The sequence below is a fragment of the Saccostrea cucullata genome, unplaced genomic scaffold, assembly GCF_032062105.1.
Source record: "Saccostrea cucullata isolate Sc308-1 unplaced genomic scaffold, CSIRO_AGI_Scuc_v1 ctg1744, whole genome shotgun sequence".
NCBI lineage: Eukaryota > Metazoa > Mollusca > Bivalvia > Ostreida > Ostreidae > Saccostrea > Saccostrea cuccullata.
This window is the reverse complement of record NW_026929032.1, coordinates 165,088-190,510: the sequence shown is the minus strand read 5'-3', so window position 1 is coordinate 190,510 and position 25,423 is coordinate 165,088. Positions and strand designations below refer to the sequence as shown.

At 33.0% G+C, this 25,423-nt stretch overlaps 3 protein-coding genes across 4 annotated transcripts in view; 2 read left to right on the top strand and 1 right to left on the bottom strand.

Annotated features, from left to right (window-relative positions):
* LOC134279639 (perlucin-like) overlaps positions 1-25,416 on the top strand; it is a 60,174-nt gene extending 34,758 nt beyond the window's left edge. The window contains exons 1-5 of one of the 2 annotated variants that reach the window (XM_062762060.1): positions 23,086-23,151; positions 23,541-23,659; positions 24,116-24,212; positions 24,339-24,546; positions 25,363-25,416. In XM_062762060.1, the coding sequence (XP_062618044.1) occupies positions 23,127-23,151; positions 23,541-23,659; positions 24,116-24,212; positions 24,339-24,546; positions 25,363-25,396 (483 nt within the window). In that variant the 5' untranslated portion in view covers positions 23,086-23,126 and the 3' untranslated portion in view covers positions 25,397-25,416. Of the gene's footprint in view, positions 1-23,085; positions 23,152-23,540; positions 23,660-24,115; positions 24,213-24,338; positions 24,547-25,362 lie in introns of those variants that run through there. The other variant, XM_062762063.1, reaches the window with a different exon arrangement.
* On the top strand, positions 11,584-13,907 carry LOC134279623 (perlucin-like). The gene is made up of 5 exons (XM_062762042.1): positions 11,584-11,742; positions 12,502-12,620; positions 12,742-12,838; positions 13,268-13,478; positions 13,848-13,907. Exons 1-5 carry the CDS (start codon positions 11,718-11,720, stop codon positions 13,852-13,854), a joined length of 459 nt encoding a protein of 152 aa, XP_062618026.1. The 5' UTR covers positions 11,584-11,717; the 3' UTR covers positions 13,855-13,907.
* Positions 19,884-22,261, bottom strand: LOC134279648 (perlucin-like). The gene is made up of 3 exons (XM_062762079.1): positions 22,232-22,261; positions 20,948-21,044; positions 19,884-20,180 (listed from the first exon to the last, which is right to left on the bottom strand). Exons 1-3 carry the CDS (start codon positions 22,259-22,261, stop codon positions 19,942-19,944), a joined length of 366 nt encoding a protein of 121 aa, XP_062618063.1. The 3' UTR covers positions 19,884-19,941.
* Positions 25,417-25,423: the final 7 nt, after the last annotated feature.

Sequence of the window (25,423 nt, the reverse complement as noted above, 5' to 3'; positions counted from 1 at the left end):
CGACTGATCGATGGCCCTGGGTGCAAAGTATATGTCAATGTATATGTATATTGCAGCTCTCCACCGGCAAGTGATGGCGTTTCCATGTGCGTGAAAAATTGTCGTGAGGAGCGTTAAACAACAAACGATCAAACAAACCTAAAGAAAGATCATGTATATTGTTGCTATACATTCGTCCGTTCATTTATCTATCTGACAAAATACCTACCTCCTCAATCAGCTCTTTTTCACAAACGTCTGTTTCTAGAATTTCTTTTACAGTTTTATATTTTGTCAACCTACCACTTGGGATGAAAAAGGGGTTGAAAGACGATGTTCTTTCTACAAAATCTTGGTTTTCAAAATACTTACTGTTACTGATTGCGCAATGACAAAATCATTTTTCAAAAGTTGATTTGTGGAGGTGCAATAATTAAGATTTCAGATTTCTTTTTTTTTCAATACCGATTCGGTGTCGAAAGAAGACTTATCTTGCCAAATATATTTTATTTAAGTACAATGAGAGTATATTTGTTTGGCTTCAAGAAAACTTCAATATTCTTGACAATTAAAAGGAAGAATATTTACATGAATTAGGGGCTGGGTTAGAGATATTTGAAGAATTATAAAATTAGATATCCCCTAACCTATGCATTTTCCAAATTAAAAAACAGCTTGTTTAAAATAGTTTGGGTTAAACTTGTTTAATCATGCTCAATTGTTTATTTTCAAAATTTTATTAAAAAAAATTCTCAACTTCCTTGTCACAGTGAAATCTGAAAGCGATGTTAGTACAGAAAGAGTTTATTCTTAAAAAACAATATGTCCATCATCCAACTATCTGGACGCAGGTATATGTAACATTTACATAATATTCATGCATAATGTTTATTTGCATGAAACTTATAAAGTTTTAAGTATGTTTTCATTTCGAAACTAAATACGATTTCAGCAATTTACAGTGTAAGAGTGCAGTTGCTCTGGCAATTTTCATTGTTGGCATATTTTCTTTATGTGTATTCTTGAGTTAAACGTTTTGTGTGTGTTTTTTTTTTTAATTTCAAGTTACTTCTTTATTGCTACTTTAAGAAAATGTTATTTTTTAAAGTAGATACGACTCAAAAAGAACTGAAAAGAGATAAACAATCGGTGACTGTAAACACTGTTCATTCATCAAAAGATAATCGGAAGTCCATTGATCCATTGTTAACATTTGTTTTTATTTTTATTATTGCAACTGTGCTGTTTTTTTTATAATATCAGGTATCATCTTATTTTTCTTAAGACGTTGTGACATGAAAATCTGTGCATTTTCATAATAATAGATACCCACAAGCTCAAATCTCTTTAAAAGATAATTTACTTGAAACTACTGTTTAGCGAACAAATACATCTGTATTTATAGAAAATCTTGAATAATTTCTGACGATGTTATCAATCTGAAATGATAATATCATTTAGATATTATCTCAGTTTTTAACTCGAAAAGAAATGACCTGACAAATATGAGCGCATACGTAAGTCTACGAAAAACATATTCAAAAAGATAAATGTAAATGTGGTTCATTTTCTCTCATCGATTGTATATTATTTTTCAATACAACTTTACAAATGAAATACTGTACAGAACTCAGCAACACCAGTTATAATACAAATCAAACTTTTTAGTTGTTTCAGCTTTTTCTTTGAGAGATTGCAGAAAATTATATTTTGACGATGTCAAGATTTAGAATACACATTCTGTTTACTGTATACTCGTTGCATATTATTGTGAATTTCAAATTTCATTTTTATTTTTACTACATACTTTACATACTTTTGTTTAATTTACAAAATGTGCTTACTCTGTTTGGTATTGTAAGTTACACTATTTACAAGGGGCAATCAATAGTTTGCTAATTATTTCAAATATGTCTAAATGAATTAGAAATGGAGTTTAGTGTTAATCTTTTAAAAATAATTTCCTTTAGTTTAATTGCACGTCTGTAATCATTCTGCCTATCCAAGAATGATGTTACATGTATCTAAAAAGTCACGTCATTTGCTCCGTGGCCTACATCTTCTGTACACAGCAGCTAGAATAATGTATTTTTCCAAGTTGTCTTATGATCTTAAAACTGTACTATAAATCTGAATTTATTGAAATTGAAACAGATAAAGAAACATATAAGAACGATTTTACCGCATAATTGTGCAAAGTGTAACTTGAGCATATTAATTTACTTCGAAAAATACAAGTAAGATTTATAGTTTAAGTTTGAAGAATTATATATGCATGATTAAAAAATATGTAATACCGTGCATGATTCGGTTACAATGAAGTATGACGAACAGTTTTCGAGCTAAATAGTCCATTTATCAATAAAAAGAGAGATGTATACCGTCTTAAATATGATTTTTATTAACAAGGCTAAATATTTACATTCGCTGTGTTTTTCTACGACGCCAACTGTGAAATTAATTTAAATATATTTTTCCTGTATACTCACACGTAGAAATATACACAGAGAAACGTGCGTTAACGTGAAGTCACAAGAAGACAACAGCGACGTTAGTAAAAGTATAACGGTATAGGGCATCTAGAAGTTCAAACATTGAGTATATTTTCGGTGCTTCCAAACATGTTAAATGTAAATATAAAGAATGTTCTTAGGTTCAGTGTGAATTATTGTGTGAATCGCTCTTGCGCTTCATTAAATATGCCTACGTGACAAGTCTGTGTGATTCACACAACAATATCTCAAAACTTAAATTCATTCCTTAATTGAACAATTTGTACCTAAATTCTATGGGGGTTTTTTCACTCCAAAGCATTGTTTAAAGAGACTTCTTAGTAGAGAGAGAGAAAGAGTATTCTTATTTTTTTATGAATTTGAATTAATAAATGATAAACGCATCATTGGACACAGCGTACTTTACTTGAACACTAGAACACTAGAACTTAGACCTGTTTTACAAACAAAATTTCCATGAAGATCAAACTCTTTAGTAAATTGTAAATAAGTTTTTCAAAATAAATTTAAAAACTTGCTGTTAAAAAAATGGACAACGTAAAATATCTTTGTATATTCCCTTCAAAGATATTGAAGCTATATTCAATTCATTAAAAATTAGAAAATCATGAGCAGAATTAAACTTTGGTTTTAACTGTAAGTTCTTTTGTAAAAAGGGCCTTTTGGATTTAATTTTAATTATTCCTTCGTTAGATTTAAATGATAAGTTACATGTATGTATCATATTTTATGTGTAATATCACGAAAACGTATGTTGTAACTTTCTATTTGAATTCATATCTGTGTGTGTAATTTTATCCATACTAGTATCTTTAAATTAAGAGAGAAGTTAACTTTAACTATTGCGTACTATTCTCTTGAAAAACTCAAAATGGAGTTATTGTTTTTTTTAATTCACCCATTGAACTCACAAATCTCAAGAAAAAAATCCCAAACAACGCTTATCGAGAGGAGACAAGACATGCACGTGTAATGAGAGTCTGAACATATTGTCGTTATGGACAGTCACCGTGAATATCTTTGGATGGCGTGGGATATGATCTAATAATCATATCTTTGGCCATATTTGTCGCCATCTTTTGCTTGTTGTAAGCCGTATATAATTTTTTATAAAGTTTGTGTTGTATCTAGTCAGAATTAAAGTTTTCTTTGTGACCCATTTCCTATGTGGGGGAAATCAGAACGTATGTGTTCATATCTTGTAAAATGTGTATATTTATATGTGCGTGCAAAATGTTTGTTTTGTTTTTTGCTGATTTATCCCCTTGTTTGTAAAACTTATTTTTTCGTCATTTACTATTGAATAAATGACATTTTCATACTCACAGATATTTGTCCTGTCGTATTTGAAATAGAATTCGGAGCAAAACAAAGCTGCGGTGAGCTGCTTGTGTCTGGGAAATAGTGAGAAACATAAATATCTTTGTTATTTTGGTATTATACTTCCATGTACATTGGTTGATTCTGATTCATCAACATTTTACCTTTAAATTTTTTTAAAAACAATATTACCCGCCGAATAATGAAGTCACGCCCTCCAGCGTAGCAACAGTAAATACTGCTTGACGACGTGTGTTATTCCAACTAAATGTTGCGTGCACAGAAATTACGCAGTGGACAGTTATGGCTACAAACGGAAATATCAGCGTTTTTTTTAAGATAAAGAATACAAAGTCTATGAGGACGGACAATTCTTTTTAGAACTTCACTAATATATAATGTGGTTCAAATCTACATGTAAATGATATTTAGATTTTTTTTTATTTCTAAAGGCTTGATTTTAGAAAATATACTAACTAGAGGTTATCTATATATTCCAATACTGCAAGGGCATAGCCACGTTTAAAATCTTAGTTTAATATATCATTCTTTTAAACACTATAGTTTACTGTAGTTTGTGAAAAGTGCTGTGAAACTATTTAGACTCCCTTATTTAATTTCTAAAATTTAATTTGTTAGACGGCAGGTTGAATATTTTGTTAAATATAGCTATTTTCAAATTATTGCAAGATTTCATGAGTTTCGCAACACTTTTCAAATATCTAAATGCTTTAGAGTTTGTGCGTAAAAACTTGGCAAAATACATTAAGGGTATGCAATAAAGTGATTTATTAGGGCCCTTCTATTACTTTTTCAATGAATCTGCATACAAACATACGACAATATAACTTGTCTGGAGAATACACGGACAGTATATAAATAAAATAGTAAAATAAACATCGCTTTCAAGTTAGCTGCATTTTATAAAACTGCAAATAATATTTTATTTGAAAACAAATGACATTTTTCATTGTACAAAATGTGACTTGATAAGCCCTTCACTGTGTACAAACTGCGTCATTTTTTTTTTGCGAGATGACGTCACATTGACAAGTGCATTGCAATCGATGAATCGTTTTCATATTGTTGTGTGGGATTAACAAACGACAAAACTGTATGTATTAGTATGTTTTTATGTAGTCGTCTACAGCTCCATGTACCCAGCATATTGAAATAGCAAATAATTTTATTTTGTGGTATTTTGAAGACCTTATATTTTGTGTGCAATTAGGCTGTTATTCATTATTTCATGTACCATCATTGTTGTTGAAAGATTTCTTGAAATGAGATATCTTTATCAATCTGTTGAACCATTCACGGTAGCTCAGTCGGTAGAGCACTCGCTCCGTGATCGGGAGGGTGCGAGTTCGAATTTTGTAGTGAGGAAATAATGACTACCGAATTTTTTGTGAAAACGCCCCAGGACAATGAACCAGGCCTGTCAGTGAATGATCGAGAATTCTTAAAAATTATGGACAATGAATGTTACCGAGACGAGAATGGAAACTGGACTGCCCCGCTTCCATTTAAGACCAGTAGAGAGAAACTTCCGAATAATCGTGAACAAGCCATGAAAAGAACTTTGTCATTTCTAGCTTCTTGTAAGAAGAACAAGTTGAAATTGGAACACGCAATCTCGTTTATGGACAAAGTGTTTTCTAAGGGACATGCAGAAAAAGCTCCAGAGCTAAAGGACGGGGAAGAGTGCTGGTTCCTACCAATCTTTGGCGTCTATAATGCGAAAAGAAAAATCAAATACGCATGGTCCTTGACTCACCTGCGGTCTATCAGGGACACTCCCTGAATTCAGTTCTTTTAAGTGGACCGGACCTTACCAATAGTCTACATGGAATTCTACTAAGATTTAGAAAAGAGAAAATAGCTGTGACAGGTGATATTGAACAAATGTTTCACATATTCAAAATTCGAGAGGATCACAGAAACTTTGTACGATTTATTTGGTTCACAGACAATGACCCAGATTTACCTTTAATGGAATACCGTATGTGTGTTCACCTTTTTGGAAACTCACCTTCTCCAGCAGTAGCAACGTATTGCTTGAGACAATGTGTTAAGATCAAGGAGTGTGACCCAAGAGTTTGTGAATTCGTTAACAGAAACTTCTACGTTGATGATGGTCTCACATCTTACCCAACGGAAGATGAAGCATTAGAAATCTTACAGAAAAAACACAGACTACACTCAAAGAAGAAGGGAACTTGAGGTTTCATAAGTTTGCATCAAACAGTTCATATATCATGGACGTACTACCTCCAGACGACAGGGCTAAAGATTTATCGGACGTGGATTTACACTTAAATGTAGCGCCATTACAACGGAGTCTGGGACTCATGTGGAATGTAATGTCCGACACATTCACCTATCAGTTTGTACCTAGGGTCAGGGACCCTCCGCTAACAAAGAGAGGAATTCTTTCATGCTTGAACAGTCTGTACGACCCACTCGGATTTATAGCCCCTGTGATTCTGCAAGGCAGATTCTTATTTCACGAGGTGATAAACTTACCTGTTGGATGGGACGAGATGGTTCCAATGAATATCGCCAATGGATGGAGAACTTGGTGCAACACATTACACCATCTGTCAAGTTTACAGATTTCTAGAACTATTGTTCCAACCTCTCTCTTTGAGAAAACAATCGAAAGGAAATACACTTATTCTCAGATGCTTCAGAGAAAGCCGTTTGTGCAGTGGCTTACTTACGTGTGATAACAAATGACAATGCACGCATACAGGTTGGATTTTTGATGGGAAAGTCAAAACTCTCACCCCAACATGGTCACACGATTCCCAGACTTGAGTTGTATGCAGCTGTTTTGTGTACAGAACTCGCAGCATTTGTGTTAAATCACACTGACACTACTATCCATGAAGTGAAGTTCTATACAGATAGTCGCATAGTCCTTGGATACATCTATAACCAAACCAAGCGTTTCCATACTTACGTCGCTAACCGAGTATTCGTCAGCACTCAGCTCCAGAGCAGTAGAACTACATTTCAACTGAGGAAAATCTTGCGGATATCGGGAGCAGAGGAATTCTAGCGAATGAAATTCCTCACAGCATGTGGCTTCAAGGTCCCGTTTGTTTACAACAACAGAGTTATCTATCGGAAAAAGAGGATTTTCCACTTATTGACCAGGAAAAACACAACGAAATTAGAAACACTAACTTTGTTATACAGAAAATATGTTTCAACAACCATGAAGTCTACAACAGGATAGATAGATTTTCCTCATGGACATCCGTAGTCAGAGCAATTACTGTTCTCCGAAGAGTTGTGACGAAGAAACTTGGTTTACCATTGTTGGATCTTGGAAACATGAACCGTGCAACAGAACTGTTCTTAGTGAAACTCTGCCGAAATGAAACATTTTCTGCAGAAATCACAAACTTGGCCAATGACAAACCAGTATCTAAAGAAAGCTCAATACGTTACCTGGATCCTTACCTTCATGATGGAATCATACGACTAGGGGGGAGAATTCGTACTGGAGACGCCTTGTCTGACGAACATGGCCTAATCATTATTCACGGAAAAACTTACCTAGCTCGTCTTGTTCTACATTGTCATGAAGTTGTGAAGCACCAGTGAAGACACTTAACTGAGGGAGCTGTTCGCACATCTGGATATTTGGTGATTGGTGGAAGGAGATAAATATCGTCAGTCATACATTCCTGTGTTACCAGAAAATTGGAGCATCAGAAGATGGGAAATCTTCCAGAACGTTGCACAAAACCGTCACCTCCATTTACTTATGTCGGCGTGGACACATTCGGACCTTGGGAAATTATTACTCGCAAGACCAGAGGAGGTTCAGCTGGGCTATCTTATTCACCTGCCTGATAAGTAGAGCCGTACATATAGAGCTAGTTGAAGATATGTCATCACCTACGTTTATCAACGCTCTCAGACGTTTCATAGCTATAAGAGGAAAAGTCACTAAATTTCGTTCGGATAGAGGTACAAACTTTGTCGGCAGTACAGAGGCAATAGGAATCATTGCAGTTAATATAGAGAGCTCGCCAGTGAAGATGTTTCTTAGAGACAGTGGATGTTCTTGGATCTTCAATCCTCCCCACTCTTCCCACATAGGAGGGGTGTGGGAGAGGATGATTGGCATCGCTCGACGAATCTTGGATTCTATGCTGTTAAAGGAAACAAAGAAAAACCTTACACATGATGTGTTAAATACCCTCATGGCAGAAGTAAGTGCAATTATAAACAGTCGGCCGATAGTACCTGTATCAACCGATCCATCTCAACCCTTTGTACTATCTCCATATACCTTGTTAACGCAGAAGATGGAACTAGACGTCGGACCATTTCAACCATTTGATACGAAGGATATGTATAAGTCCAATTGGAAATACATACAAATTCTAGCCGACCAGTTCTGGAGGAAGTGGCGCTCACAATATCTTCAGTTATTACAGTCAAGACGCAAGTGGGTTGACCCTAGAAACAATCTTACTGAAGGTGATGTCGTACTATTGAAGGATCAAGACTCTGTCAGGAATGAATGGCCGATGGGTATTGTTGTCCGTGTCTTTCCAGGTGAAGATGGAAAAGTGCGTAAATCGAACTACGTGTAGTGAAAAATGATCGTGTCGTCAACTACGTCAGACCCGTTACAGAGTTGGTTTTGCTGTTTTCACCGTAGAAACTGTTTGCGATGCTAGACATCACAGGCGGGGAGTGTGCCGTTACACGGCTTACATGTATATATGTTCGTAGACTGTTTTGTGTTTTTCCGTTTTTGTCCGTGTAAAATGTTTTAGTCTACCGTTTATGTCCGAATATTACTTGTGTTGTTATTCAGTGTTTCTCGTGCATTCAAGAGAACAGGCGCCTCTGCCGCACCACCGTTCTAATACCATCAATGATTTTAAGACTTTAGAGCCACAATAGAGTAAGTTAATAATGCTAAATCAATTTCATGTACATCTTATTTACATGAATTCAGTTAGGAAATATTTCTTTGTGTAAATTTAACTTTAAACTTGTAAAATTCAGCGTCAATGTCAGTGATGTTATTCAGTTTTGTTTTGTTCTTTTCGTTTGTAGCCTTTATCGTAAGATCATCTTTATAGTCATCTGAATAAAATCTAAAACCATGATTGAGGCGTTAGTCACCAACTCTTTAGAGTATAATTTATATAGTAGAAAGTACTTACGCTTGTTTACACTGTGAATTCAATTTTTCAACTTCTGCAATCTATTTTTAGTTCAACCCGTGGTCAATTTGGAAATGGCAGCTTTTGGATTGGGGGAACTGATATGCTCGTTGAAGGCAACGAAACAACCGTTTGTATATACTGATTGGTATGCAACCACTAAGGAGCCCAATGGAGGGATACATGAAAATTGCGCCCATTTTGGATCACATGTCCATTTTCGCTGGAATGATGCAGAATGCCATTTGCTGTATAATTTTATCTGTGAATCAGGGTAGGTTTTATAGAAAATTTCACTTCTAATGGATATTGCCTTTTTCATGCTTCATAAGTAATGAGGTCATATAAAACATGTAAAATAAAGATTTAAAATTTGGCTTCGAAACAGAATATTGTTAATTAATGCATTAAACACACATTGAAGATAGAATAACATGATTGATATCTTACTTTCCATCAAGACTATATTCAGTAAGTATGTTTTAACGATGATGAATATAATTTATTTCATTTTTTGCAGATCAATTGGTGGACCGGACGTCGTTGGATAAAACCAATGTAAATACTCAAATAAAAGGTTCTGCATACATTTTTTTCCTACGTAAAAATACAAAATAAAGATTTATTTTAAATATCTTATTCATTTCTTTCTTTCTTTTTTTTTTTTTTTTTGCTTCTATTTTTGAATCCATAATCCTCAGAAATTTGATGAAAAATATGGAACTAACAATATTCAAGATCAAAAGTCCATAAAACAAATGTGCAATACAAAATAGGAGCAGAGCAAACACGAACCTCCAAAACATCAAAGGTGGATCAGGTGCCATGGAGGAGTAATAGCACCCCCTCTCGACCGGTCACACCCGCCGTGTGATCTACACAAAGCTGAAAGGTTTCCGTAAGGAGCAGAGGATAAGTTTGGAAAAAAAATCAGCGAAACAATTATCGTGACTTTCCTCTCTGGTAAAAATGATAAACATTGATCACATGATTACAAAGGCCTCTGCTGATTGGTTGAGCCCAAAGTAAGGAAGGGAAAAGCGGTCTAAAGTCGTAACATATATTTAGCACTAATGATGCACGGTATAAAAAAGGCACAAAGAGGACACCACTATACATGTATACAATAAAATACAAGGTCATATCACATAAAGGTCATCACTTACAATAATTACTTATTCTAGTAACACTATTTTCATGCGATTGTAGTTATTAAATCATTTCAAGAGTGGAAAGATATCATCCGTAAAAAATATATATACCTATTTACTGTTTATACCTACTATCTTTTTGATGCTTTTTACTACTAGTAATCGCTGCTCGCAGTTTATTTGTCAAACTATACGTGTTTTATTTGCTATCACAATAGGAGTCGACTGTGAAATTAGTTCATGTTTAAGGTTATATTTGTTCCAACATGAACATCACCATTTATACGCGCCTGGTCAAGGATAAGTGAGTTTATTTCAGTAACACTATGTCCCTCCATTCCGGAAATCTTAAGTCCTTTCAGATATTTAATTATATTCACCCTGAGTCACAACCTATCATTCCGGATAATTTAGGTCCATTTGCATATAGTCAAACACTTAGCTGTATCCTCCTCTTCCTTTCTCGATGAATCGATAAAACGGTAAGGCCATGGAAAATTTTATGAAGTTGAATTGTTTCAATGTTTTAATTTTTCTCACCCACCCTCCTCATGTTTTAGAACAAATACTGCTGTTCTCGTTACGTCATTGTAGCTGAAGACTGTCTGCTTGGTCCTGCATCCACAAGATCGAGCCTATGTCGCAGTGATAATCGTGTGCTCCAATGTTTCTTAATGGTACTCTGCTTGGTCCAGCTTCTTCATCAACTTGTTTTGCATTAGTTAATTCTGTATCAACCAATGTCGCGGTGATGAAGTTTCTATTATACCTATACCGTGATGACTGCCTGTTGGGGATTGCGTCCACTTCAGCCATATCGTTGTTGGAATTCCTAATGTATGCGTATTCCGTCGCAACACATTTTCATACGCTCATTCCATTGTTTATTGACTTGATTGATATTTGAATTGATTGATTTACTGATTGATGAAGAATTGGTTGATTGAATTTGATTGATTATTGCATTGGTGACGTTTATGCACTCGTGACCTACCCAGTGCTTGATCCGCCCGATTTGGGTCGTTACATTTGTTGAATTGATTGTTGATTGTGGGGCAGCCCTGTGGTGGTAACCGAGCAAATTGTTCACCGCGGCCTGAAGCGCCATGTTAAAGAAGCAAAATAACATCAATATTGTTTGTTTGATTTATAGGGAATCTGACACTTATGTATAACATCAAGTCTTGACAAAAAACATGCTGAGTAGCAATATATTCTACATATTTCAAAACACCTGATACATGTAATAATGAAATAATTTTATTGAATTTTATTTTTATATGTTTATTTGAAAATTTCTCAAAAAAGAAAACAAACTCAATTTTTGTACTCCAAATATTTTAACATTTAAAAAGACACTGTTATTTTTGCGACAAAAATATTAAAATTGATACAAGTAAACACAATTTTAGTCTGTTTGAAAAAAAAATATCCAATATTATCTGCACGTCAATAAAGCAATGCGTATTTGTTGTAATATAAGACATTCGTGGCTTCCAGAATGGGTCTCACATAAAATAGGAGGTTGCTATCAATGACCTATAAATCCAGTAAAAATGATTTTATTTTCTACTATAATAGGTAATTAATGTGTTTTTTTTTTAATTTTCAAATGTCTAAAATCATTTTATACACTGTAGGTCAGAAGACCAATAAAGATGATAATATAGAGGCAAATGTCTGTAAAGCTCCTGTTTTGCAAGAAACCTCTCTGATATTTTAGAGGTCTGTATTTGCTCTGCTCCTATTTTGTATTGTTTTATGAACTTTAATATTGTATAGTGTTCGTTATCTCCATATCCTTCATTTAGAGAGAAGTACATCTTGTTTGGTCTCTAAGTAAAAGAAATTTAAACTTTTGCGAATTCTCACTATTTTCACTTCATAGATACTGGAACCTACAGTTTAGCTTCACTAATCAGGACGCATGCTTTCCTGAACAATTTGTCATGACGGTGCGTCCGGATAGCTAAAACATATATCAATATAAATTGATCCTTATATTTTGTAAGGCCGGTGAATCCATTTTAACGCTCTTCAGATAAATAAGACCCTATCTTAAATCGTCCCTATACTGATTAGAAAAATTGATATATCTTTCCTTTTAAAGGGGCGTATCTACGATGCTTGTGAAAAGTTACTTTATAATTTAAACATACAAAGAGACATATTATCTTACATCTTATTTTGCAATATGCATACAGAAATGAATATGCATGTACAAAGAAATCAATTATAGCTTTATAAGTTCAATTGCATCTTGTTTCTAAGCATTATACTTGATTCATACATGTAGTAATTTATTACATGTAAGAATAACTTTTTTTAGAACATTTTTAGTCAGTTGTCTTTTTTTGGAGACATCTTCACAGACCCCATGTCCAGATCAGTGGTATTGGCACGGCGGCTCTTGTTACGCATTTATCACAAATCTGAAAGCTAATTGGATGGATGCAGTGGTTCAGTATCTTAATTGCTATAACGGTTTAATTGATGAATGTGTATGTTCAGTTTATGGTAAATCAAAAGTTCTTACACGAAAAAGGAAATATCATCTGATAATTTTTTAAAATATTACAGGCATTCTGTCAAAATGCGCATTCTAAGCTAACAGAAATTGAAAGTTCGAGTGAGGATCAGTTTCTTCGAACACACTTGACACAAAGTCATTTATCAGGTAGATATCGATTTTTATCATCAATTTGAAAGAAACTGTGGTGTTTTTCAACAATGCTGATTCTTTAAAATTAAATTATTTCGTAAGGATACTGCAATTACGATGATATTCTCCAGGAATATTTTGTCGTGTTGTTGTTGTCATTCATGATCAGTAGCTTACCAAGATATATTTCCTAATTGTCTTTGAAAATGACGGTTCCTGCATAAATGTTTGTAGTATTAATCATTTTCAACATTAAGCAAGAATAAAACATTTGATATACAGTGGTTTTATTATTTTATGACGGATATTCGTTACATTTCAAGACTATTTAAAAGCTATATATTGTTCAATTATTTTCTGTACTTAATTTCATTTCTTTTTTAAGTTGTACACTCACCAAAGTAATTTTTAGAAGATGATATCTGTTTCTTGATTATATTTCAGAACATTTTTGGGTCGGGGGAACAGATGCGTACTATGCAGAGGGAGAGTGGGTGTGGCTTTCAAACCCAAAACAAATGACATACAAGGGATGGGCCCCGGGGGAACCTAACAACGGAGTGGGCGGAGCTTGCATGGCATTAGCATATCACGAGGCTTTCCACTGGAATGATGATCACTGTAAAAATGAATACGACTTCATTTGTGAGAAAGAGTAGGTTGACCTTATATATTTATTAAAACATCTAATCTATATTTGAGTAAGAATAATAACAATTTCCACTTTTTGTTTGTGATCTACCAGTATATAACACAGTTCATTATTTAAAAACTTATGAGTTCTTCACAAAGGTAATACATAAAATTTTCTGATGTGCATATTAACCTAGCTCTTTCTGGCTTTTTGGGATAAAAACTATTGTGAGAAAATGTTTCGACTTCTATTGAAAACATTTTATTTATCTGCAACACAGAGACCAGATTATGATGAATAAAATTTCAGTTAGCACGAGATACAGAAATGAAGATATGTATATTAGAATGTTGGAGTTATATTACTTATTTTATTTTTCTGTCTTTGCAGGGTCTAAGAATTTGATTACCACTTTTATTAGCCTGACTCTAATAAATCTTTCTAATTTCCTTTTTATTTATTAAATTATTTATTTTGCTAAACACGTTTGAATCTTGATATACGGATTTTAAGGAATCACTGTCTAGTTTGTATGGTATGCCAGGGCATCAACGATAGTTGGAAACATGGGATAATTTGCATAACGGGCGAAGCCCGTTATGCATAAATTATCCCATGTTTCCCACTATCGTTGATTATAATTATTATTATTATTATTATGTTTATTCAGGCAAAGAGTCAAATTCATTACAAATCATAACACAAATTACATTCCAAAATTAATTAGGGATCGCTTAAAAGTTCTAGCACATACATGTAGCTATCACATTAAAACAATATCACTCCAGGTATTATCACAGTTATCATTATCACAGGATTATACAGATCTCAGAACCAGATCTTATCACATACAACACAAATAAACATATTTTTAATCAATCTTTGCCTAGGATAACCCATGAAAGCAATATATAAAACATGCTTATTTCCAATGGGGTCCTAAGATGTTACAAGTTGATTATAATTTAATTGACTAAGACAGCATAGACAAAAATAAAAAATAAAATTGAGGATTACATAATTTTCCTAGCCTGAATAAAATAATTTGACATATATGTACATAATCACAGTTTCAGGTTAATACAAATTATTTTAAAAAGTTTCATTCCCTTGTAAAAATATTATATATAAATACTTTCTTCCATCCTTCGAGCTTCTTGTGTAAGATGCAACTTGACAGCAGATTTAAAACTAGCTCTATTGGCTATAGTTTTTACTTCCAATGGAAGAGAATTCCAGTTTAAAATGGCTTGATAATAAAAATTTGAATCATTGTATGCTCCAACCCTGGGTACATGATAATTAAAATTGGACGCTCCCCTAGTAGCATTATTATTCCTATTAAAATTCTCATTTAGATAATTTGGTGCTAGGCTATGATTGATGTTAAAAACATGATTTAGTCTTAACTGTTTTACACGATCAGATACACGTAGTGTATTTATTGAATCTAAAATATCGCAATTGATCCTGGCTCTAGGATTCAGATTTAAAATAAATCTTACTGTTTTGTTTTGAAGAACTTGTAACTTATTTTTCAAAGATTTGGACAGACTTTCGTACCATGCTGATGAACAGTAATCAAAATAGCACTGAATTAGTGCAGATGCTAATGTTAATCTGGATCTTTTATTTAACCATTTTCCATTCCTGTATAAGAACTTCAGTCTAGAATTGACCTTGGCCACGATCTCATCTACTATTAAGTTACATTTTAGAAATTTATCAATTGTGATTCCTAGATACTTAACAGAGTCACTGGATTTGATAATATGATCGTGACATTTAACCTCAAATTGACCTTCATTTTTTAATTTGCGACTTGGGCCAAAAAGGATAGACTCTGTTTTTCCAAGATGGAGAGATAACTTATTATCTATTAGCCACTCGGAACACTTCTCTAGCACCTTCCCAAGTTTGTTAGAGATAACATTAGGGTCTCTATGTGAGTATAAAATAGCGCTATCATCAGCATAAAGAATGAGTTTACAATCTGTATCTATACTGATGGACATATCATTAACATAGCATAAAAACAATAAAGGGCCTAAAATGCTCCCTTGGGGAACCCCACAAGTAATTTTCTTTGACTTAGATACAACACCTCTGCAACCCACCACCTGAGACCTGTCAGTTAGATATGACTTAAACCATTGATTATCAATTCCCATAATGTGTAATTTGTTACATAATATTTCATGGTCCACTGTATCAAACGCTTTTTGTAGGTCTAACATTATCATTCCTGTAAATAATCCCTTAGAGTTATTGTCCCTAATATGGTCCAACAAATGTATAAGGCATGTATCAGTAGAATATTTACTCCGAAACCCAGATTGAAACTCATACAACATGTTATTGTTATGTAAAAATTCCTTAAGTTGACAATAGACACTTTTCTCTAAAATCTTTGATACTACACTTAAAATACTCACTGGCCTGTAATTCCCTACTTGGAGTGGGCTACCCTTTTTAAATAAAGGCTTGACCCTAGCCTGTTTCATACTCTCTGGTACACATCCAGAACTTATTGATTGATTAATGATTGAAGTTATAGGTGATTTAAGAACCCTTGCTCCTATTTTTAAAAATTTTGCTGATACCTCATCAAGACCAGTACTTTTTGTTGTACTAAGACCACATAGTTCTTCATACACAAAAGTCTCCGACACAGGACTTAAAATAAGAGAATTGTTGTACAAATTTCTGTTTGAATAAAAACCTCTAAAATGATTTGACAAAACATTGTATGTGCCCTTTGCAGTGGGTAGAGCTTCCACCAATTTTGATGCAACTGTAGTAAAAAAGTTATTAAAATGATTAGCAATATCCATGTCATCATGACTAATATCATCATTAATATTTAAAACAATTTTTTTCTCTTCTTTCTTTTGATTTCTATAACCTAAATCTTTCAAATGTTCCCAAAGTTTTTTAGGATTATCCTTATTTTCTTCAAGTTTTTCTGTTACATACTCTGACCTAGCCTTTTTAATCTTTCTTTGAACCAAATTTCTAACCCTTGAAAAATTTTTCTGATCTTCATCTTTTTTGCTTTTTCTAGAAATGTTCAAAAGCCTATCTCTCTCATTTATAAGTTCTAAGATTTCATGATTCATCCAAGGTTCTGTTCTCTGTTTTAATCTCACTTGTTTTACAGGTGCAAATCTATTAACAATATTCAAAAATACTTCCTTGAATGCATTCCAGTTTGAATCAACACAATCAGATGATATACAAGATGTCCAGTCTACCTTTTCTAGTTCTTCAACAAACAGAGCAGAATCAAAATGTTTCATTGATCTAATCTTCACCGTGTTATGTTCTTTAATTTGACCTTTTGAAATTTTTCTTGTGCAAAAAATTAGATCATGATCACTGAGACCCATTGTGATAGTGCCTGCCTGAACATATTTTTCATCATTGTTTACCAAAATATGATCTATTAGTGAAGAGCCCATTTCAGTGATTCTAGTTGGAATTGAAATCAATTGGCTAAGCCCAAACAAATTTAGAACATGCTTATATCCTTCATATAATGGATTTTTCTTATTTTGCATACAAATATTAAAATCGCCAAGAATAATGTTATCTAAGTCAGATCTTAGACACCCTAGGCACTCCTCAAAATGTCCAAGAAACTGTTGATCCTGGGGTGGTCTGTAAACTGTACCCACTATAAAAGGTTTTGTTTTTGGTAGGTAGATTTCCGCCCAGACAGATTCTGTGTCATCTGAATTGATTTGTTGTTGAGAAAAAGCAAACTTATTGTTGATGAACATACACACACCTCCACCATTTCTATTTCTATCTTTGCGAATTACAGAGAAGCCCTCAATATGAATTTCTGAGTCGTTAACTGAAGAGTCTAGCCATGTTTCACATATCCCAATTACTGCTGCTTTCGTTTTTTGTGCTATGATTCTGATTTCAGACATCTTTGGTAGTAATGATCTTATATTTAAGTGTATAAAGTGCATGCCTCTACGCTTAAAGCATTGGAATTTTTCATCATCCATATCTTCAATGCCGTTTGCTAAATCGTTCCTTGATGTCCCTGGCATACTATACTAACTAGAAAGTGATTCCTTATATTTCAATTTCATTGTGAAAAAAAATTGTACATTAAGACTTTAAAAACTTGGACATGGATTTAAAATATACGAGGATTCTCATGCCAATTTTGATAGTCCTCGCCCACTGGTGTCAAACACAAAGGCAGTCGCACGAGATTTACATGCATCTATTTGGCTTCCTTAGCGTCAGACACAGAGACAGATGCGCACGAGATTTGCATGCATACCAGGCCTCCTGAGCTCCTGACCTATCGACCTGCCTAATTTACATTCCGGCAGAATTATCAGGAAATCAACTCCGCTAACTTTCAAAGGGGTATCATAGAGAAAAAATTTAGAAATGGAAATATTTGCTAAACAACAAAGAACGAAATTTCCTTTATTTCTTTGTCATTTGATCTCCTGGTTTCAATAAATTTGTTTTGATATATTTTTCAACTCGAAAACGTAAATTTCCAGCATTTTATGCTTAGTTTCTAGTCTTGATGTTCAGTAAAAAGGGTATGTTATAAAGCGATACTCAACATGTTTAAAGAGTACAATTTTTTTCTATCTAATCGCGTAATTGTTCATATACGGATACAAAGAGTAATTAATAAGAGTTATTCTATTAAGAATAATTAAGAAGCAATAAATGAGTTATATTTATTTATTGATTATAGTACAATGTCTACAAAGAATTGATACACTATTCAAGCAGTTTTGAAGATTATAATTATCATCCCACACGACATCAGTGAATAGTAAAACTATTGATACAACCATTTTTTAACAGCCTGATAAATTTATGAATTTCTAGAAGATATTATCCGATGATCTGTCCATCCGGATTTGCCATTCTAAAAATAAAATAGAAAAGTTTAATTATATAGCCATGAAAGATCAACATTTTAAGATAACAGTAGCATAGACAAAAGTTTGAACAATTTGCAGGATTGGTGTTTACTTGAACGGCACAAAATTAAAAAATTATGATCTTAAATTCTTATCCAATTCATTCAAAACAGGACGTTACGCAGAACACTAATTATTTACGAAATCTGGAAGATACCGAGTTCGATGTCCTTCAATAGGTCTTTGGATAAGTATTTTAAAAAGAGTATTGATACACAGTTGGAAAATTTATGACACTTAATATGGGTACATATTCGTACAAAGAATTATTCTCTAGTAGAACATGTATATTAATAAATGAAATTCAGAAGCAAAGGAAAGGGTAAAACATGTCTTTAACTTATGAAAACATTGTAAATGCATTCTCAATTTAAAATTATATCTAATTTGTTATTGGAAACCATGGATATATACATGTGCATATCTTTAAAGATCTTGTCCATTACAAATCTAGAAATTCTTGAAAATCCAGTATCTCCTGTAATAAAATAATCAATAAGATATCAATGAATTCAGGTATGTAGCATTGGGGCACGTAGCATTGAGGCACTTTTTCCAGAGAAAACTTTTTCTCATTGGAAATGTTAATGGAATTTTACCCCTCCCCACTTTTTGTTGCCACATAGTAAAACAAGGATATTTACAGTGTAGTAACTTATATATGTAAGCAAGTTATATCCAAATCTGCTGTATTATACATGTACCTTACATCTTTGAGAAAGACAAGTACAAGAATTAGAAGAAAGAAAAATTGATAAGGAAAACAAAGGAAACAAAATGATTGTCCATTTTCAAGCAATTAATGATATCCTCTAATTGATTAGTGGGAGGGTATAGTGTGGTCGGGATGCCCGTCCGTCCATTTATCCGTACGTCTATAGGTTCGTCCATCCGTCTGTCTGTATGCCCGTTCAATTCGTCTGTTACGCTTTGGGATACCAATCTCTTATTCGCAACTCTTCTTATACCACTGAATTAAACTTCAAGAGACTTTCATAGAATTTTTGTTATACAGTGCAATTGTGCATATCTTATTTTACTTTTTGGTCAGACCCATTTTTCGGGATATCCAAGACAAAACATGGATACTGCAATTCTTTCTAGAATATTAAAGGGTATCCATTTCTTATCTGCACCTCTTCTTAAACAATTGAATAAAATTAAATTTTATAGGGTACTGTACTTTCACAGATTATTTATTACATTATGCAATTGAGCACCTCCTTTTTACGTTTTGATCTGACACTTTTTTCGGGTCTCCCAGAGCAAAACATAGGCTTTGCCATTAAATTCATACGGGAGATGGGGGTTATCATTTCGTGGGCTCTGTGTTCTGGTTTGTTCTGTTTTAAGTTGTAAAAAAGAGATTCATACATTTTTACAAGAATATTCCTTTTTCACCTGTGTAAATGATTGTTAGAATAATGAAAGATTATCAAAAATTTATGTTTGGCATTCATTTATCTAGTTTAATAATTAAATGAAATGTACTTTAATTCTTTTGGAGTTTTCCTTCAAGGTTCTATAGACACCACAAGTACATACTCTTTCTCACAAATGAAGTCGTATTGACTTTTGCAGTGATCATCGTTCCAATGGTAACCCTCGTGATATGCTAATGTCATGCAAGCTCCGCCCACTCCGTTGTTTGGTTCCCCCGGGGCCCATCCTTTGTAGGTAAAGGGTGTTTGTTTTGATATCCAAACCCACTGCCCCTCCGCAAAGGCGTCTGTACCCCTAATCCAAAAGTGTTCTACAATAATAAAAAAAAAAAAACAATTTTATTGATATATGATACATGTATTATTATATATTTTTTCTTCTTTTAAAGAGTCAATGGATTAGGATCAATCATATTTCAAGCTTGTCAATAGATAATCCTATTGCAAAAAGCTGATAAGTCAAAAGTCTTCACCGTTTTTAGGCCTTTTAATGACATGGTGATGTGGAACCGGTGGCAATACTAAAACTGGGAATTCGCCACATCCATTGTTTATCTGAGACGGTATTCTCGATGTGATTTTCGGTACTTGTGAACCGAATAAAAGGGCAAACTCAAAACTTATCAGTATTAATAGTTTATTACTCTTGTAGTGATCCACGTCTTTTTTTATTGTTCCTGTATAAAACATAGAGTCTGGTGAAAACATTTTATCAGAATATAGGGAATCGTTTTTTTGTTTCGTGCAATTTAAAATTTTGCAAGACCAGTACCCAAATGTGATATTTTCTTTTCATAGATATTGGTGAGTACAAGAATGAAAAATATTGAGATAACAAATAGTATTTGAGAAAAAAGATCCATGAAAGTATACAAAATAGAAGAAAAGTAGACATGGTCCTCAAAATGTATTCCTGATAACTTTATTAGGTTCGCAAGTAACGAAAATCAACTTCGGTTGGAGACGCCGAGATTTCCATTTTTCGTAATGGCGACAGCTCTAAAGTTTTCCTAGCATGTCAAATATCAAAATCCTTTTCATAAAAGCTTTAGAAACGTCAGATATTTAAGACAAAAACCTGATATGTGATTCTGTATCAAATGGGTTCGAAGGAAACGATCTTCTTCAGGGCTGGTGATTTCTGCCAATATCGAATCAACATTACGGCAAAATGCCTAAAAGGAAATATAATGAAATTGTTATATAAACGACTAGAAGTACTGTGAGCAATGAGCTCACTAAATTAAACCCCCAGCTTTCATATCGTTATAATGGCAAAGCTAATATTAAATTCTGGGTGACCCGAAATAAGTGTCAGATCAAAAAGTAAAATAAGAGGTCACAATTGCATTATAATCATGAATAATCTGTTAATTTATCATAACATTTTATTCGGTTGTGTAGGAGGAGTTGTGGATAAGAGATGGTTACCCCAAGGCGTAACAGACAGATAGACAGACGGGCGGACGGACATCTTGATCACTATATATCTTCCCGCTTTTCAAGCGGGATTTATAGCAACATATCGATCTTTACTATCTTTTTACTACACGTGTGCTTGCATTTCATTTATATTATATAACTTTTGTTTTTTTCATTCAAACGGGTTTGTACTATATATATATATATATATATATATATATATATATATATATATATATATATATATTAAGCACAATTTACAACAACTCTTATACTAACATAACTGCCCTAAGTGAAGAAATATTAATATAGAAAGCACAAAGAAATTCACTTTTAAATGGATACCCACTTCCGCCCCAGCCCGGGGTTGAACTCTCGACCTACGGAATCTGTCTCCTAGCAGTGCAGGAACAGCGCGCTAGACCGCTCGGCTATCTAGGCAAGTCAAAAAACTTGCTTTCGATGCCGATGGAATTCTCGCGGCCCTGCCCTACACTACACGGTCATTGAGAATAGAAGTGAGATACAGTTATTTGGACATTAGTTTTAACAGAGGATTGTTACCAATACATGTTGTAATGAAATTAATTATTATTTATTAAGCACAATTTACAACAACTCTTAAACTAGCATAACTGCCCTAAGTGAAGAAATATTAATATAGAAAGCACAATATCATTGAATATTGTTGTATCATTGGATACCATTGAATATTGTTGCATTTCATTGAATATCGTTGAATATCATTGCAAATCATTGAATATCATTGAATATTGTTGTATCATTGGATACCATTGAATATCATTGAATATTATTGCATATCATTGAATATCCTTGAATACCACTGAACAATCATTGTACACATTTAGTAGCAGTTATTCAATATACACTTTGTGTATATCATTGCATTGATACTTTATGTACATCATTGTATTGATACCTTGAGTACATCATTGTATTGATAATTCATTTTGACTATTGATCAATAAAGCCATGACAAAAACTGCCAATCACTGTTAATCTATTTTGTCGACATAATAATTTTAGCTTGGGTATCTTTAAACCTCCTTATTTATCAATATTCAATTAGCATCTGGCGATGGTATTTAAGTCACTCAATTTATTCGTTATTTATTTATAGCTTTTTCTGAGTACGAACAATATAGCACGATATTCTTCTCACTAATAAGGTGATGTTACAGTGGGTTGAACAACCTCGTTTAAAATCAGCATTTTGTAAATTTTTTGGTTGTTATAATGACCTTGTTGGCAGGTTTGACCTCTTATTGGGTCATATTTTTGCTGACCTGTTTATTTGTTAGGTCTGTTGTTCTAAATGTAAATTGAATTTTACTAACCATAGTTTCCTTAATAATTATGTCTTAAAAGGATATTTTGTAAAAGTATTGAATTGATAAAGACTTTCATTTCACAGTTAACGTAAAGCGTTTCTCTGATATAGTGCATATAAGTGTTAATGCTTTCCAAAATTAAGGTTAAATTAATATTTCTATAATGGTAAAATTTAATGTCTATCTAAAATTGTATTTTTCTATTTCATTACGATATACTGATATCTATAAAATTTACCAATGTTAGACATAAATTGTTTTTGCAATTTAAGTAAAATTTTCTTTTGAATTTAATGAGCATTGAGTTACGGGCAAAACAATATTCAAAAATTGTATAACTCACAATTTTATGTATATTTGTCTAGAACAATTATGTTTGCATGATAAGACCTTATACTATCAGCAATAATGTACTTATACGAATGACAATTTATCTTTTATTCTAGTGTAGAGACAATTACACAGTAAGGACAAGGATTTGTAATGATTCTATTCTTCCTTATCGTCGGTAAGATAAATTCATTTTTATCAAAATTCAGCTTTTCCTATTGAATGTCAAAAATGTCGTAATCTTATAACTTGATAATAAATCAGTGCAAGTGCACAATCACAGGTTCTTGATATTTTGCCACTCAAACTTCGTGCCAAAAACTTTACAATATAAAAACAGTGACATTGCAATAGAGAACCACACAGACAAAATTGATAAAAATTACATTTAAAGAGCTGCAAATGTAAAGGAACACTTAAGCAAAGATCCAGAACATGTTTATCTCGTACAACTCTGTTACCCAGTAATCGTGTGACCTACATGTATCTTAATGTAAGGTTAATGACTTTCGTCAGGTTGAAGCTATCATAGCAGTTTTTGTTAAATTTATCTCAGTATATTTCCAGGTTGCTATCTCAGTCTCGAGACATTTGCTCAGAATCCTTGCCCCGACCAGTGGTACTGGCATGGAGGTTCTTGTTATGCGTTTGTCAGGGACATCAAAGCAAATATGATGCAGGCCGGGGTAAGTAATGTTAAGAAATATCACACTTTAATGAATTAGATTTTACCACACGATTGATTGATTGTCTATTGTTTAAAACCGAGTCGGCAATATTTCAGAAATGAAATAACACACATCAATTTACAGAATTTCATACTCGAGAAACAGTTAACAGAACTTTTATTCATTGAAGGATGATACGATATTAAAGGTGTTTTACTTATGGAAAAACCCAGAAATTAAGTGCTACAGGGTTATAAAAATACTTATTGATTGCATTAATATTAATAATGATATGTAAAAAAGAATATTGACCAAATGATATTTTCCATGCATTAATTATAACTCATTTGAAAGGAAAAAAGCACAACTTTAATTATTTAATTATTTGAATTAATTTTATATACCTTTGTATTGAAAAGATATAGTAAACAGATTTGATCGCTTATTTTACGATTACATTGTCTTTGAGTTTAGGCATTTTGTCGAAATGTTGATTCGATACTGGCAGAAATCAATAACGTCGATGAGGATCATTTCCTTCGAACCCATTTGATACAGAATCGCATATCAGGTTTTTGCATATGGATTATTCTAATGGCCCTTTTAAATGACGAACATGAAAAAATAATGGTTGCAAGTGAAACATTTTTCTTTTTTTCAAATCATTAAAAGATGTACAGATCGAATTTTGTTTTAGAACACTTTTGGGTTGGGGGAACAGACGCCTTTGCTGAGGGACAGTGGGTGTGGATATCAAATCAAATGCCCTTCACCTACAAAGGATGGGCCCCGGGGGAACCTAACAACGGCGTGGGCGGAGCTTGCTTGACATTAGCATATCACGAGGGTTACCACTGGAATGATGATCACTGCAAAAATGAATACGACTTCATTTGCGAGAAAGAGTAAGTACATGCAAGTACAAAGTTTGTCAAGAATACTTTAAGATTTTAAGTGCAATTGAAGAATTGTATTTTTTAGACTGAAAAAAGACACATAATATAAGCCTTTTTAATACAAACATGCATGGTATAAAATTAAAGAGTTGTAGTTTTCACAAAATAGAATTCTCCCTTGTTGAAAAATCAATTTAAAAAACGCCCGGATCCTTGTCTGATATGTCGAATTGTTACTCGTTTTGTTTAGAACCAGTTAAGACCATTACCCTTTTCTCTTTTGTTTCATATGACAATTTTTTAAGTTTACATTAGCTTCTGGATTTCTACGTCTAAGTTATGTATAAATAATTGTTCTCCTAAAACAAAAATTGCATTCGTAGATACACGTACTATGCATGTATTTTTTAAATGGAAGTTATACATACAAGTTCCTAAAATAATATTGAAATTATATTATGTTTAGCACTTTCAATTCCTGTTTCGCCTTCATTATTTAAAGCATTTTTACTTAAGCCTTATCCAACATTTTTATGAAAATGTTTGCCATTTTCTTGTAAAATTTTGAATACCGTAGAACTAATGATCTATAACAAAAATCAACAATAATTTTTAAATGATTTGGATTTAATAATGCTTTAAAACTTAACAGGGCAAGTGTTAAATATTACTAAAACTTCTCTATTTAAAAGAATTTCAAAATCATTTTTGCTCTCTTAATGCAAAACTATATACTGTTTATTTTATAACTTTTTTACTATATCATGAAATAAAATGTTACTTTTACAGAAATAAATATTCAAGATTTTTCTTCTTATTTTTTAGAGTTGGACATCCTGATGTACAGGTCATTGGATAAATGTCTTCAGAAAATAAACATCTTTAT

Coding starts and splice junctions, on each gene's coding strand:
- LOC134279623 (XM_062762042.1), top strand. CDS start 11,718: ATGATTTTATTTTCTACTATAATAG. Junction 11,743..12,501: donor TTTATTTTCTACTATAATAG/GTAATTAATGTG, acceptor GAACATTTTTAG/TCAGTTGTCTTTTTTTGGAG. Junction 12,621..12,741: donor CTAATTGGATGGATGCAGTG/GTTCAGTATCTT, acceptor AAAATATTACAG/GCATTCTGTCAAAATGCGCA.
- LOC134279648 (XM_062762079.1), bottom strand. CDS start 22,261: ATGAATTATCAATACAATGATGTACTCAAG. Junction 21,045..22,231: donor AATACAATGATGTACTCAAG/GTATCAATACAA, acceptor ATTTCCTTTTAG/GCATTTTGCCGTAATGTTGA. Junction 20,181..20,947: donor GATACAGAATCACATATCAG/GTTTTTGTCTTA, acceptor TTATTATTGTAG/AACACTTTTGGATTAGGGGT.